Here is a 14978-nt window from a genome sequence, read left to right as displayed (position 1 = left end):
TTCTTACTTTATACTTTAGTCACTTGAATGGAGGTTAATGAAATTTGGGAATTGGATTTTGGTATATTTTTGGAGGTGCGAAAAGTAAAATCCTACTTTGATTAAAATAGTTGTTTTCCTTTGGGCTAATGATAAAGTTAGGCCCATTTACAGTGCATTGCAAAACACGACAGTACCATGAACCCTAACTAGTTAACGAACTGTACGAGGAAAACCGTTCCTTCAACACAACACAACACAACAACAATCTTTGTCGATCGATGCATGCATGGCTGAAGTTTACACTCTAGTTGTCAGGAAACCCTGTTTTGATCTTCCAACTGGTTGCCCTCAATGTCTCTCTTCTCTCATCTATCTCAATTTCGCTCAAATTCCCTTCCAATTAGATTTCCACGTTAATCACCCACATTCCGGTAACACAACACCCCATTATCTCTTTTTCTCTTATTTTCCGTTTAAGATTCATAAAGTTTCATTCTTTATCTTTTTCTATTAATGGGTCTATATTTTTTTCAATACTAATATTTGTGTGTTTTTTTGTTCTGTTTTGTGTAGATAAAATTCCTTACATTGAGGTCGGTGATGATTATGTGGCGTATAATAATGAGAATGAAGGGATAATTGAGTGTTTAAAGAAAGATGTTGGTGTTGTTGATTTAGATAGTGAAGTTTCTTCACTTCCTGATTGGAAATCAATCAAAGCAATTCTCACAACTTGGCTTCATGATGCACTTACCTATGAACTTTGGCTTGGATCTGATGGTTCCTCTGCTTATTCTATCTATTATTCTGATCTTCCTTGGCCCTTAGGGAAGGTTCTCTATTCGCAGAAAGCGCGTTGGGTGAAGCTGAGATATGGGATTACTGATGACAATGCTGTAGTTAAGAAAGAAGAGGTCGGTTTTTTTTTTCTTCTTCTTAATACCTTAATTACAATAGTTTCATTATCTTCTCCTTCTTGTGAATAATAGTTTAGAGTTTAATTTGTATAAACCTGTGTAAAAGTTTGTTTTACACCATTAGTGAATCTCAACCAATCAAATGAATGACTTTAAAAGTAGTTAGGAATAAAGTCAAACGATTGTAACTGTCTAACGGTTATGATTGATTGAAAGTGTAAATCATCTTTACACTAACCTTGTAAATGAATTAAATCCAATAGCTTATAGTTTAAATATTTTATTTATGTATGACTTTTAGTGATGAACAGATTTATGCGAGGGCAAACTCTGCTTATGGTGCTCTATCTAAATTGTTAGGCGAAAAGAACTACCTATTTGATGAGAACAGGTGAATCTTTTGGACTAGAAGAATTTTGTTATAGCATTATGTTCATATGTTGGCAATACTTTGGTGTCATTTTCATTTTTTAGAGCAAATATTGACTTTGACATCTTGGTGATGCATTCAAATTCTTTTATTTGGTTTATGCAGGCCATCAAGTTTGGATGCAATTTTTCTTGCGCATGGACTTGTTGCTCTTCAAGCTTTACCGGTAAGTGGTGTCGTCAAATATCAAACAACTGTGTTTCTAATGTTCGTTTTAAGGTAGTCGTGGATTCACATATACTAATGCTGCTTGAGCTATACCTACCAATAAACTAAAGTTGGACTTAAGTGGTTTACGATTACGTTTTTGTGTTATACACTCTGGGAACTATATATAAATTGGTCGTTATACACTCTGGGAACTATATAGAAATTGATCAGATTCTCAGAATGTGAATAAATGTTTTCTATAGCGCTTTAGTGGGTGAGAGACTTTAGCCAATAGTTTGGTGAATGAGGGATGCTGAAAGAAAAGGGATTATGATAGGAATCCTTTTTTAGAGAATATGTGTATAGGAAGTCTGTTTCCAACAATTGCTTGGCTGCCAAATTTTGTCATTGAATAAATGATAGTTAAGTAAGAATAAGATTATTCTGAAACAGCCGAGGTTTATCTTTAGAAGTTCCATTCTTAATCAAAAAAATAGTAATGCTGGCTACAAAGTATAATCAGTCAAGACTTGGCTAAACAATGTGTTTTGATTTTATTTTACTTTTACTCTCATACTACTTGATTGTTTTCTGTTACACGTTAGGTTTAGAGTCACGTCGGGTCTTCGAGATTTAGTTTGAGAAAACTCTATCTCTGATTGCTTCTATTATGTACACATTAGGAATCTTCAACCCTGCGGATCAAATTTTCGGAACATGATAATTTAGTTAGATATGTGCAAAAATGTAAGACTGAACTTAAAGATGCTGGCACATCTCCCCCCTCTGCTCCATCTGGTTCCAGAAGTCAATCTACTCAGAGTAAGATATGTCCATGATTTTGTATGCTAAATCTTGTTTCTTTTAATAATAGCGAATTAACTATTCTCATTTTCAAAGTTATTTTTAATTTATATATCTATTTTGTTGGGGAATAAGGACATAATTGTACAAGTCCATAATGTGTCAGCTCAGTGATAAGAGTTTGACCTTATAACCTCAAGGGACAAAGTTCAAATTCCCTTGGGGACAATTGTAAAATGACCATTAGTGCCACTATAATTTAATAATAATTTCTTTATTCCCTATTTTTTTTTTAAAAAAGATTTAATTGTGCAAGTGTTTATTTTCAATTGAAACTTCAAAATTGACATGAATCACCATGTACACATTATTGCCTAAAACTAAATCAGTATTTTATTTTATTCTGCAAAAAAGGTGTTAAGCTAATTTTAACTTAGATTTGTGCCCATATTTTTATAATAAAACTAGAAATTGCTTATTAGTGCTCATAACTATTGATTGCCTTTTAATTTTTTTGACACGTCCAAAATTTCTTCATGTGGAGAGGATAATGCAATCTTCCGAAATTTTATCAATTCAAATATGCAAAAATATTTAAATTTCTTGTTAGAACACTAAAATTAACAGTGAAGTTGTTTCCTTTTTGATATGCTTGTATTTATTAAGTTTTTTGGGTTAAAAAATATTGTATTACTAGGATATACCTCCCTATTCATGAAGTTTAATTCATCAATTTTTTTTTTTTTTTCATTAGGACCAAAGTCTAAGAGCATACCCAAAAGGGAGAAAACAAAGGAGGAGAAAACCCTTAAAAGAAAGGGTAAATATTTTGTGGCAGCACAGTTGGTTGCAGTTGTTGTTTTTCTGACTCTTATGGTGACATTTGACATTACTGAAGGAGAGGTAGAAGATGTTGATGCTGGTGAATATTGAATAAAGATCCACCGATTTGTTTATCTTCCTCTCAATTACAAAGCATAAAACAAGTGTCTCATACAATTTTTTTTTACTGTGCAATTTTGAAAATGGTAAAATTATCATTCATTATTATTTATTACTATCTACATATGGTCTAATTTTTTGTATGCACAAGTTGGTTAAAACATACTCATCATTAGTTATGTTTCGTCATCCCAAAACTTGACATCTCTCTTCTTCCAAATACTCCATTTTATCACAGCAAACATGGTCATTAGATCATGAATTCCAAATATACCAAATGCTTGTTATCAGGGACATATCATCCCAATACACCAAATGTTCATCTTAAACCATGTAATCACTTATTTTTACTCGTACATTGCTAAAGTATGTAATCTCAATTGATGATTAAAAAAAATCAACAGTTTATATTATATACATTTGTATAAGAAGAAATATCGACCATCATTTCTTCAATAATAGTTAAGATATGGTATTTTAGTAGAGGCCACCACCCACACACAAAAAAAAGTCTCTAAAAGTGGGACCGAACAAGAGGTTTTTAATAATCAGAAAGATATTTCATTTTCTTTTTTATTTCTTTCAAAGAATAATAGTTTTGTAAATGCATCATTATTCTAAAAAGTTGTAAGATTTTGGAGCAATTTTTTTTCTTTTGTTCATTGTGGTCCTACCCACGGGATGGGATTTGCTGCTGTAGCAAAATCCCCAAGTTTCACGCTGTTATATAAAACGACGTCGTTTCAACTTTTGGAAATAATCTTTTAAAAAAAAGTATTATAAAGTCACTCCAGCTAAGCCAACATGTTGTCTTCTAGTACATAACAGAGGAAAGACATGTTGGGGGTGAAAGTTTGGCGCCAATGGGTACATAGACACACAAGAAAAATTGCTCGATTCCATTCTCAAATCGGTACCTCTTTCCTTTATTCTCTTCACTTTCTATCCTCTTTGCCATTGTTTTGTTGTAATTTCTTGTATTATTTACTTTTCCGAAATTTGTACAAAAACCCTTAAAAACCTTTTTTTTTTGACAAATGAACCATTTTTCTTTCTTAAGTTGATTGTGCTTTAAGAAATTAATATTGACATTGAATGATTGAGAGTTCTTATTATTTAACATGTATATAGCATCTTTCCTGGCATATTTGTTATTTGTAGCTTTGATATGTTTGTAACTTTGATTTACGTTTATACTGTACCTGGTAGATTTGGAAAACAATGGCACTTAATGCGAAACCGAGTGTTGGTTTGGAATTTGATAGCGTAGATACGACTTGGCAATTTTGGGTTGAATATGGTAAGAAATGTGGTTTTGGAGTTAGAAATGATTACTTGAACAAACGAAAGGTAGATGACTTGATTACATCCGGCAAATTTGTTTGTTCCAAGGAGGGCAGTAGGTTGAAAGACAAAAGATCCTCTTTGGTTAAAAAGCCTAGGGCTGATACAAGATCAGGGTGTCCAGTAAGAATTTCATTCCGTTTAAGAGATGGGAAGTATGTAATTATAAGAAGGTGTAATGAATGAAAAAAACTGAGTGTTCATTGAACTAGCTGCTGTAGCAAAATGCAGACATGTAGCTATCATGTTATTTGAAGAATTGAAAGATGTAGTATTTTGCACATGTATTTTGCAACTCAGTGATCATTTTGATTTAATATTTAGTTAGTTGTTATTTTGTGAGGGCTATTATGTAATTAGATGCAGCTGTAACAGTGGACAAAAAAGTCTTGTACTTTTTGGACAGTAAAAACTATAAAATATAAGGGATTTTAAAAAGTTGAAACGACGTCGTTTTATATAACAGCGTGAAACTTGGGGATTTTGCTACAGCAGCAAATCCCATCCCCCTACCCACCTCAAAGGTTCACTCTCTACAATTGTGCGTAGATGATAGCTGATTAAGAACAGTAAAGAAAATGATATGTTCAAAAATCGTATTGTGTTTGTTCAATTATTTAATAACAACAATTTAACGGAAAATGGAAATGGAGCGCAGGAAAGAGATCAAAAGAAAAAGCAAGTAAAATTGAGTATGATCCTTCAAATTTGAACTAATGAAGAAATGTCTTGAGAATGACATGAGAATTCATCATTTCCTTCTCCTAATTATAAAAAATAAATAATAAATAAAACTCTACCAAGGAAAAGAGATTAGCACAAAACCTTTCCCTCCTATTCATTTTCTTCTGTCTAAACCTAATCTCAAATAAATTATATTCACTAACACCATTGCTAAACTAACTAACTAAAATAGTAAAAGTAATCATTTGTATTCATTTTGCAGCCTCACAATTTTGCTGCAACTTCACATTCTCCCATTGTTTAACAAGTTCATTGTATCCCTTAGCGGAGTCAATAGCAAACTCTGCCATTGAGCTCATAGCACTTGACATTCCACCACAGAGTACCTTAACAGCAACCTCCATAACTTCTTCTCCAACCTTAGCAACTTCCACCATTTCCATATTCACATTGGATCCAACCGTTGTATTTTGTGCAGAATCTTCTCTTAACTGTTGTGCATAGAAGGATCCTAATTCAGCTGCGAAAAAATCTATGCTATCAAGCACCGCTGTTTCTTGTAAGGCATCTAGACGCCTTGACCACTGAACACAAAGGCCAAACAACGGGTGAGTAGAGCTAGACCTTCGAGGAGAGCATATTAACTTAGATGCATCGGGCTCACATCTCATGCATCTAAGAAGCCAGCCAGTTAGTGCGTGAATGTAGGATTTCTGAGAAGTGATCCATGACTCAAAAGTGTTTCGCCAGTTCCTCAATTCGGTTTCAAGATTGGAGGCTGAGCGTGCGAGCCTGTATGGATCAGTTATCGACGTAGAAGACTGTTTTCTGGCATCAATGCCGGCTATAAGAATCTTGGCTTCGTCCAATGTTTGCTTCTGTGTTTGATGGCATTCTGCCATCACTTTCCACATCTTTGCTAGCCTGTAGTTTGTATATATCAGAATTAGCTAGATATATTATTATGCCTAATTACAAGCCAATATAGTGTGATATATCTTATTTGCATTTGATATGTTCGACATAGAGTGTCGTCTCCGTTAAAAACACAGTATATTTTCCATGTAAAAATCAGAAACAAGAGATGAAGCATAACAATCATAAAAAGAATGTGCAGTTTCGTTTAGGTAAGAAGGGCACGATCAAAAGTTCTGCACCAAAATAGGTATATAACCTTCTAGGGTACTTTATGGACAAACAGATGCTGAGTAAATCTGATGACCCCAATTAATGCTATGTATTCTAAAAAGCAATGACTATGAAGCACTGAGACAGACACAAACATCAGATACGACACTTCCAAATTCCAATATGTGTCAGATACTCAAGACGTTTTTAATATGAAGTGTCGGTGCTACATTGAGTGATGATATGGGTTAAAAATAACATAAAGGAATATTAGCAGTGTGTTAGAAATTTGAAGGGGAAAAGATACTTATAATTTGACAGAATGTTTACTTACCCTTGCAGCAATTCAAGAAGCTGGGAGTGCAACTCTTCATCCCTCAAGGTTTCAATTCTCCTGGAAATAGCTTCAACTGAGTGTATTGAAACTGTTATCTGTGTATGTAGATCTCTAATAGCTGCTCTTGTTTTATCCACAGACGAAGGTTCCTCTCCTTTTATATCATGGTTCCTCAGTTGCAGACATTTCTTCTCGTATGCAAGCCGAACACGTGTTCCTGACTGTTGAAAAAGAAGGTGAGCATAGCATTAAGTTTCCTATTATTAATATAGTATGAAATCATAAGCACGATAATGAGCTGTAAAAATAATAAAGTGATAGACTGAAATAAAAATTACTGAAATAAATTCAATTGTTGAAGTTGGTCTCTGGTACATTAGAAAGATTTATACTCATCAGTTAGAGGCATTATGATTTTATTATTATACCTTGACTTCCTGGTAGAGCTTCTTCTCCCATGCATATAACCTGTCTAATGTTGACTGGTGACTAACAGAAAACACACAATGTTCCTCTGATGGATCATCATAAACTTCATCCCTAGTTTTTGAAAAATTTGTTATAATTTTTGACGGGGACGAGCGAAAAAGAGCTACTGGATTCAACAACTTTGATGCTGCAAAATAAATATAATTTGAACTTATATTCCTGAAAACTCACAAATAGATACGAGTGAACGCAAAATGGTTTACTAAAATCAAATGCAATGAGTTGATGCGTTGACCAAACGAACATCAAAGTTCTTGTTTTCATTCATAAATAAACATTTTGAGAATGAATAATATTCTTGAAACTTGAGACGTAACTCACAAGAACATATGAATTGAAAATATAAATTGAAAATATAAATTGCACACTTCCACCAAACCTGAAAGTTCGTTAGAAGGGGATAAGTATTGAGCTTTCTTGGCCTCTAACAATGCCGAGACATCATTGGCTGCATTGCAGACAACTGTGAATTGAGATTCAAGATCCTTTATCACTTCAGCCATATTTGCCGGCCTTCGGTTTACATAAACAGTAAAACCAGGTGTTTCTTCCTTAGCTTCTTCAGTATCGATTGCAATTTCTTTATGGCTAGATTCCATATGACCTGAAGATTGAGATTTTGATACTTGAAAACACTCACCGCCATTGATTTTCGAGTCTGATATTTTCTGCACAGTTTCGGTTTCAGCATCTGTTCCCTTCTCTTTCTCTTCCTCCTTATGTTTATCAACATCTTCAACCATGACTTCTTCTTTGGAGGAGTTTACATCAATTTTGGTTCTTTCTTCGGCTACATTTCTCTCTACAACAAAACCTTCTTGTTCATCATCCATTTCTTCCTGTTCCAGGTCTGGTATCCCTTCTTCTTCTCGAACCTTCCTCAGTCCTCGGTTCTCATCATCCATAACAATATGTTCAAGGCTACTTCCATTAGGGTAACCGAAATAGTCCAACGATGTAAAAGGATTCCAAAAGGAATCCCATTGAGAAGACTGAGGTGAAGCGGGAGGGATAACAGGCCTGTTATTCGGAGAATAAGCAAAAATTGACGCATTCATAGGCGGGGATTGCATACCAAAAAAACCATCCATACCATATTGGTACACTGGAGAATATGTCTCAACTCGAACCATTTCGGGTGACGGAGGCCTTTCCTCGACTGAAATCGGTGGATTACCACTTGGCCTCAAATAATTCACTTTCAAAGTTGTAGTATTAGGTCCAAACTCAATTGTTGTTGGAGAAGAAGAATGTTTCAATATCGAAATGACTGCAGGACTAGCTTTGTTCTTCGCAGGTGGAGTCACGAATGAATCGAATGAGAATTCAAGTGCCTCATTTTCTTTAAAATAATCAAGCAAAGCAGCTGATACTCTTTTGAGAGATTGAATGTATGCTATATGTCCATTTGCAAACTGAGTTCTATGCTCAACAGCCTCTTTTATGAATCTTTTTCGATCTTTACAAATCTTAACTGCTTCTTCATCATCTAATTTTGATTGAGAACATCCCATCTCTTACTTTCAAATTCAAACCCTATGAATAATATATATAATCTGAGGCTTGCATTTGTCTACAGAAACAGGAAATCTCAATATAAATATATTGAATTAAGGAAAAAAAATATAACAAAAATGAAATTAAACATTATTTTTGAGCTAAAGTAATAATGTATTGATCAATGTGAATAAAGTTTGATGCTTTTCTTTATTTTCAAGTAAAGATTTGTTGAAAAACAATACTTGGCCAAGTGAAAGAAGTAATAAATATTCCTGAATCCCAAAACCCCTTCTATTTTTTTTTCTATAAAATACTAAAACATTAACCAAGCATGAAACTTTAAATATGAGATTTTTCTTTTAACCCCAAAAAAAGAAAAATCAAAAGCAAAAACTATAAAAAGAAAGGTAATGAAGAGTCACATTGTATCGAATTATAACTAAAAGGGTCATAGAAAAGGTGATTAAAAAAAAAGTGAATAGTGATAGTAAGAGAAGATGCGGAATGAGAAAAGGTACTACTAAGGTTTGATTAAGGAAGAAGATGAACAGTGAAGTGAAGGTTAGAAGAATTGTACCTGAAGAGAGCTCGATGGAAGTGGTTTGATCAGAGAGAGTGTGAACGAAGAGAGACGTTGAGAAAAGCAACGGTCAAAAGACAAAAAAGAGGAACAGAACAAATGTGCTGTGTTGTGTTGTGTTTGGAATAATAAAGAGACAAAATTTAAAATTATAAAGTGTGTTCATTTGTTAGGAACAATAAAGAGACAATTTGCCCCTCAAAAAATAATAAAGAGACAGTATTTTTTTTTGGGTCTTGTTAACGAGTGCCCCCGGGGCACTCTTTAAGCATCCCTAATTTAGCAATTATTCCTTTAAAAAGTCAACCATTACAATTTCCAATACATTGATTACCCAACTTTTCATAAAAAACTTACTATTTAAAGTGCTTAAAGAGTGCCCCAGGGGCACTCGTTAACATTTCCTTTTTTTTTTAAGGGGAGTAAAGAGAGCATTTTCTCTAGGGTGAAAGAGACCAATTTATTTACCCTAACATTTTTTATGATTACGTCTTTTTGTTGTGAGCATGTACTATGTTTTAGTTTTTCCTTAAAAAAAAATGTATGTCTGAGATTATATTTTTACTCAACAAAAAAAAAAGTTTGTTTTAGATTTTTTAAAATATTATTTTTGATGTTATGTTTGTATTTATGTGTAGGTTATTCTCACATATTGTTTCATTTTTTCTCAAAATATTTTCTTGAAAAATGACTTTTATATTGAAAATGAAATAGCTATGCTACTTGGGTTTTAAATAAGATCATTTTTATTAGAAAAGGAGAAAAAAAATTAATTTAGGGTGTTTGTATGTTTTCAACCATATTAATGAAAACTATTTTAACATACAAAGTTTTCAACTTCTAAACTGGTAGGCTAGCTAGTGCATGAAATCTCAATGTTGGCATGAGCAATGCTAGCAACACTCTCTTTTGAACACTCTCTAATACTCACTCTCTTATAGGTTTTAATCATTTTGAGTCTACACTTTGAAAATTGGACCCACACAAAGTGGTGGAACATACTTTGATTTCATCCAATAAAAGAGTGAGTGCTAGAGAGAGTGTTGAAAAATGAGTGTTGCTAGCATTCTTCATGTTGGCATACTATGTTTGCCTAAATGGGTTTTAGATTTTTGTCCTGGAGTTCAGAAGCAAACTAATGTTGAGGTATGGATATATGTTACCAATCTTCCCCAAGAATATTGGAGTACCCACACTTTATTTGAAATTGCTTGTTGTATTGGAATGCATGTCGATTTAGATGATATGACTAGAAACAATGTGTTTGGCCAATTTGCAAGAGTTCTTGTAGATGTCGATTTATCGAACAGGCTACATGACTGTGTTTTAGTTGAGATGGAAGGTTATGCTTTCCATGTTGAAGTAGTTTAAGAAAAAATTCCAGATTTTTGCAACCAAAATCAAACTATTGGGCACTGCATTACTGATTGCTAAAAGTTGAATTATGTTGATATTGTTGGTGCTAAGGAAATAGGGAAATCCATACCACATGAAGTCAGGACTGGTAAAACAGGGCACCAAAAGAAGGACAAATCTAGTTTGGTGGGTACAACATTAAAACAGGGACGCGTTAACCCTATCGAGACACAAAGTACAGATGTTTGTATTGCATAAACCTCCTCTGATCAAGAAAATATTGATAAGAATCATGATGATGATTTAGAATTGGTTAATACTCTCTTTCGTGATGAGCATCGTGACGAAGCTATAACATATTCACCCCTTCGGGAAACATTGGCCAACAACTTGTAGTTTCAGCAATTCCTTATGTGGTCCAGCAAGATATAATTTTTTTAGGGAATCATGGTAATATGGCTCAAAATGATGTAGGTGTCAAACTGAAGGAGTCAGAACTTGTTGATAATCAACAATTTCAACTAGTAGTTCATAAGAAAAAGAAGGGCAAGCAGAAGTAGCAGTCTGAATCTAACAAAGGGAGCTACTAGGCTCAAGATGGGTGCTCCCAAAAATGTCTAATTGAAGCTTTGATTTTTATCTTTTCTTGAGGATGTTGAAGCATGAGACCCCCTCTGCACACAATCATTTAGAGAGTGTTAAGTACGAGTTGAGTTTTTTGTGAGCTACCAAACTAAGAATTGCATATGTCAAAAGTAAAGCATAAAGATAAATGATCAATTTGTGAAACAAGATTGATATGATTGATTGTGTGCCATAAAACATATATGTGTCGTGTTTTTGGATAATACTAGACATCATGGCCTACATAATTCAGCCTTCCAAACGTTCTTTTAGTCTACATAGTCTATAATGGTTGAAAGTTTGCTCTATAAGCCCTTCAAAATGCTCACGGGCCGTTTAAGTTTCCTAAGATACCCCTTTTAAACAACACTGAATCCTAACTCTCGATCCACGTGGTTCGGGTGTTAAGCACTGATTCTCTTGAGGGATAAGCATCGATCTTAGATCGAGACTTGGACTATAATAAGCCTGATGCACAAAATTGCAGAGTGCAAAGTTCTGTCATTTAGAGTGCATAAAATTAATGCAAAATTGTATCATTAAGATCTTGTATCTTCATGCATTAAATTCATATACTTGATATGTGTGGTATAGAGCAAGGAAATGTAGTGGTGATTCTCCCTTAGAAGTGGATGTTGTGCGGTGTTCTGACATAGAGCAAGGCAATCTTCTACGACAGAGGAGAATGGTGTCTGCAGACACGTTAGTACTCCAACGTTTAAGTTAGTATCAGAAAAGAGGGCGATTTGTGCAAAAAAGCGGTGAATGAATAATACTTTGAGTGTGACGTTGGGTCGATAACTGCCCCATGACTTGTGGCGTGATCTACGAAAACGATTAAGGATGACTTCAACAGTTGAAATTGATTTTGGACACACTCTTGTGTAGTAAGCCACATAGGGCATCTGGTGCACCTCCACGATATTGTCATACGAGTGATGTGGGCCTCAACTTGTTGGGCCGCTATCCTCAGGCTTTATGCCGGTCCAAAACAATACTAATAATTGGGAAAGTACAAAATGTTCATAAACGTTTTTTCAACTTTGCATAAAATTCACAAACATAACGTGTTCAATGTTGGGGTAACCGTATAAAAAATCATGACATGAAAACATCCATGACATGAAAACATCAATGTTACATGAAAAGTAGGGGTGGAAATGGGCTAGGCCGGGCCGGGCTTTGTAAGGCCTAAGCCTGACCTACTTCAAAAATTATAGGCCTGAGCCTGGCCTATTACTCGTCATAGGCTCATTTTCGAGGTCTGGCCTGACCTTTTTGAAGGCCTGATGAAGCCTGAAAGCCTATTTTATGCTAAGGCCTGACAACACATGTAAGCCTACTCCTAAATAGGCCAAAACTTATTAAGGCCTAAAGCACACAAATATGTTTGCTACTAAATAATGAATTCTTACGAAGGTCTAATCACACCAATATATTAGCTACTAAATAACCAATCATATGAAGGCTTGTGTTTGTGAAGAAAAAAAACTTCAAAAATATCAATAATAGAAGGTATATTATATATGAAAAGCTTAATAGGCCGGCCTGATGGGCTTAATAGGCTTTTTTGCAAGCCTTAGCCTGGCCTGTTTAGTTAAATAGGCCTTATAAAAAGCTTGAGTCTCGCCTTGTTAATAAACGAGCTGGGTCGAGTTAGACTTTAAATAAGCTAGGCCGTAGGCCCCTGTCGGACGGCCTGGCCTGTTCCCACCCCTAATGAAAAGGTCAAGATATAGAAAAGTAAAAAAACAAAAACATAAATATTGAGTCGTTTGGTGTGCAGTGCAAGTCTCGAGTAACTGTGTTTTTGAAATACACCATCCGATCACTATTATAAGCAAAAATCTACATTTTAGATTCATTCATTTAATGATGCACATGGTCTTTATTATAGACCACATACATCATTAAATGAATGAACCTAAAATGTAGTTTTTTACTTATATTAGTGACCGGAGGGTGTATTTGTTAGTAAAATGAAGACAAGATGCAAGGGTTTTGGACTTAAATTAGATGAAAATCAAAGATTGGATTAAGAAGCGTGTTTGAATGTGTTAAGAATTGAATTCGAGTTTCCTTGCAACAAAAACACATGTGAGAATATTGATTGATTCCTATCATCACGGTTCGGGTCCATTGATCGATAATAGTTAAGATCTGATAGGGTCGGATTGTAACTTCAAAGAGGGATATTTTCCGATTTTCCAGGGACTTGTAAGCAATTGAATGAGAGTACCAAATCTGAAGATCCATTTATGTAAGCTGGATCCCTTGCGGGTCTGGCCTGGACAGCTGTCTAATGTCTCACACACAAAACCCTAGCTCTCATTCGCTACTCTTTATAAGCACCTCTCTATACCTCCTTCTCAATTGTGTCGTGTCCTCACTCGGATTAGGGTTTCTAATAGCTTAGCCGCCGCCGCATTTTCATTGCTCCGATTTCCATCTCCCATATTCCCTTTTCTTTTTTAATCTTTGTTCCGTCGAATTTCAGTTCTTATTTAAAACAAAATTGATTGAATTTGAAGGTGACAGTGACGATTCTAATTAGGTCTCGTTCGTCGTAATTGGCCAAGTTGGCCTTGCCGACAAATCCTGTTATACTCTCTGAGTCCCTTCTTATTCATCATCCATTTATTTTTATTTTTAATATTTGTGTTTTCAATTGGCCAATGATTTTAATTAATCAATAGACAAGCATATGTCTGAATTAATTCATGTGGAAAATTTGATATTCTCTATGAGGCCATTTTGTTTGTTCATTTTTTTTTTATTATTGTATGATCTAAATTGTTTAATACAGTATGCTTTTGCAATCTTTTTACTTATTGGAGAGTCAAATGATGATTAATAGCATAGTTCAAATGATGAATTCGTGATTATTCAAATTTTAGTCTTTCGCTCCTATCTGATGACTCCATCCATAATGTTCAATGTTTACATGTTGCGTTTGTCAATGTTTTTTGCAATTGAATTGAATAATGGTAAACATTGATCACATTTGGAATAAGACCTTTGTATTTGAGTTGTATCGACGGAACTATTACATTTTTTTAAACCAGATCAATGGTTTGTTTTATTGTTGTATATTTTGCTACACATTTTGTTAATATCGTCTGTGATGATAATTCAAAGGCTTGTTTCTCAAAAACATTCGCAGTGGCCGCCCAAGAGCTTTCGCCTTCGCCAGGCTTGAGAGCTAATGCTGCTTTTTTCATTCCTTGGATGTCTGAGACTCCCTACTATGTGTAGAACTTCTAAATTTAAGTACTGTCACTCCAATTTCTTAAACTAGACCACCCACCCGTGCTGTCGCACGGGTCATATCGATTGGAAAGAAAACATGCAAATATATTGAAATTAATGTGCTTGCGGTACAAAATAAAATGTTGATAATAAAATTACAATGAAAAAAAAAGACCTTAGGTCGGTAGATTGCAGAAAATCTCCTTGTAAACTACATTCGAAGTGTTATCCATGCTAGCACCATTCTCATCAGTCATTTAAATCTTCAAACCACTCGTGGAAGTCACTTTGGATATTGCGACATAAAGTTGACCATGAGAGAATACAGGTTGAGGAAGGTACACAACCACTTGTTTGAGTGATTGTCCTTGACTCTTGTTGATTGTCATTGCGAAACATACAGATAGAGGAAACTGCCTACGTTGGAATTTAAACGGTATCCTTGTATCCGACAATGTTAGT

The 14978-nt window shown here is 34.6% G+C and overlaps 3 protein-coding genes and 3 non-coding genes across 6 annotated transcripts; 5 read left to right on the top strand and 1 right to left on the bottom strand.

Annotated features, from left to right (window-relative positions):
* Positions 1–186: 186 nt before the first annotated feature.
* Positions 187–3422, top strand: LOC146903096 (metaxin-like protein). Its single transcript, XM_085732982.1, has 6 exons — positions 187–413; positions 556–896; positions 1211–1290; positions 1435–1495; positions 2163–2301; positions 3038–3422. The coding sequence occupies exons 1-6, from the start codon at positions 269–271 to the stop codon at positions 3214–3216; spliced, it is 945 nt and encodes a 314-aa protein (XP_085589108.1). The 5' UTR covers positions 187–268; the 3' UTR covers positions 3217–3422.
* Positions 3423–4446: 1024 nt separating this feature from the next.
* On the top strand, positions 4447–4755 carry LOC146903095 (protein FAR1-RELATED SEQUENCE 5-like). Its single transcript, XM_085737200.1, has one exon. It carries the CDS (start codon positions 4447–4449, stop codon positions 4753–4755), a length of 309 nt encoding a protein of 102 aa, XP_085593326.1.
* A 502-nt stretch (positions 4756–5257) lies between these two features.
* LOC146903094 (protein ROLLING AND ERECT LEAF 2-like) lies at positions 5258–9440 on the bottom strand. The gene is made up of 5 exons (XM_085732981.1): positions 9285–9440; positions 7587–8780; positions 7147–7334; positions 6716–6939; positions 5258–6177 (listed from the first exon to the last, which is right to left on the bottom strand). The coding sequence occupies exons 2-5, from the start codon at positions 8719–8721 to the stop codon at positions 5505–5507; spliced, it is 2220 nt and encodes a 739-aa protein (XP_085589107.1). The 5' UTR covers positions 8722–8780; positions 9285–9440; the 3' UTR covers positions 5258–5504.
* Positions 9441–13799: 4359 nt separating this feature from the next.
* Positions 13800–13885, top strand: LOC146903093 (small nucleolar RNA Z43). Its single transcript, XR_015024427.1, has one exon. It is a non-coding gene; the product is annotated as a small nucleolar RNA Z43 (small nucleolar RNA).
* A 216-nt stretch (positions 13886–14101) lies between these two features.
* Positions 14102–14190, top strand: LOC146903092 (small nucleolar RNA snR60/Z15/Z230/Z193/J17). Its single transcript, XR_015024428.1, has one exon. It is a non-coding gene; the product is annotated as a small nucleolar RNA snR60/Z15/Z230/Z193/J17 (small nucleolar RNA).
* A 193-nt stretch (positions 14191–14383) lies between these two features.
* Positions 14384–14507, top strand: LOC146903091 (small nucleolar RNA SNORD14). The gene has a single exon (XR_015024473.1). It is a non-coding gene; the product is annotated as a small nucleolar RNA SNORD14 (small nucleolar RNA).
* Positions 14508–14978: the final 471 nt, after the last annotated feature.

The sequence above is a fragment of the Medicago sativa genome, chromosome 8, assembly GCF_051527215.1.
Source record: "Medicago sativa cultivar Bolivia chromosome 8, Bolivia_mono, whole genome shotgun sequence".
Taxonomy (NCBI): Eukaryota; Viridiplantae; Streptophyta; class Magnoliopsida; order Fabales; family Fabaceae; genus Medicago; species Medicago sativa.
The sequence above is the reverse complement of the archived record's forward strand: the minus strand, read 5'-3'. Positions and strand labels throughout refer to the sequence as shown.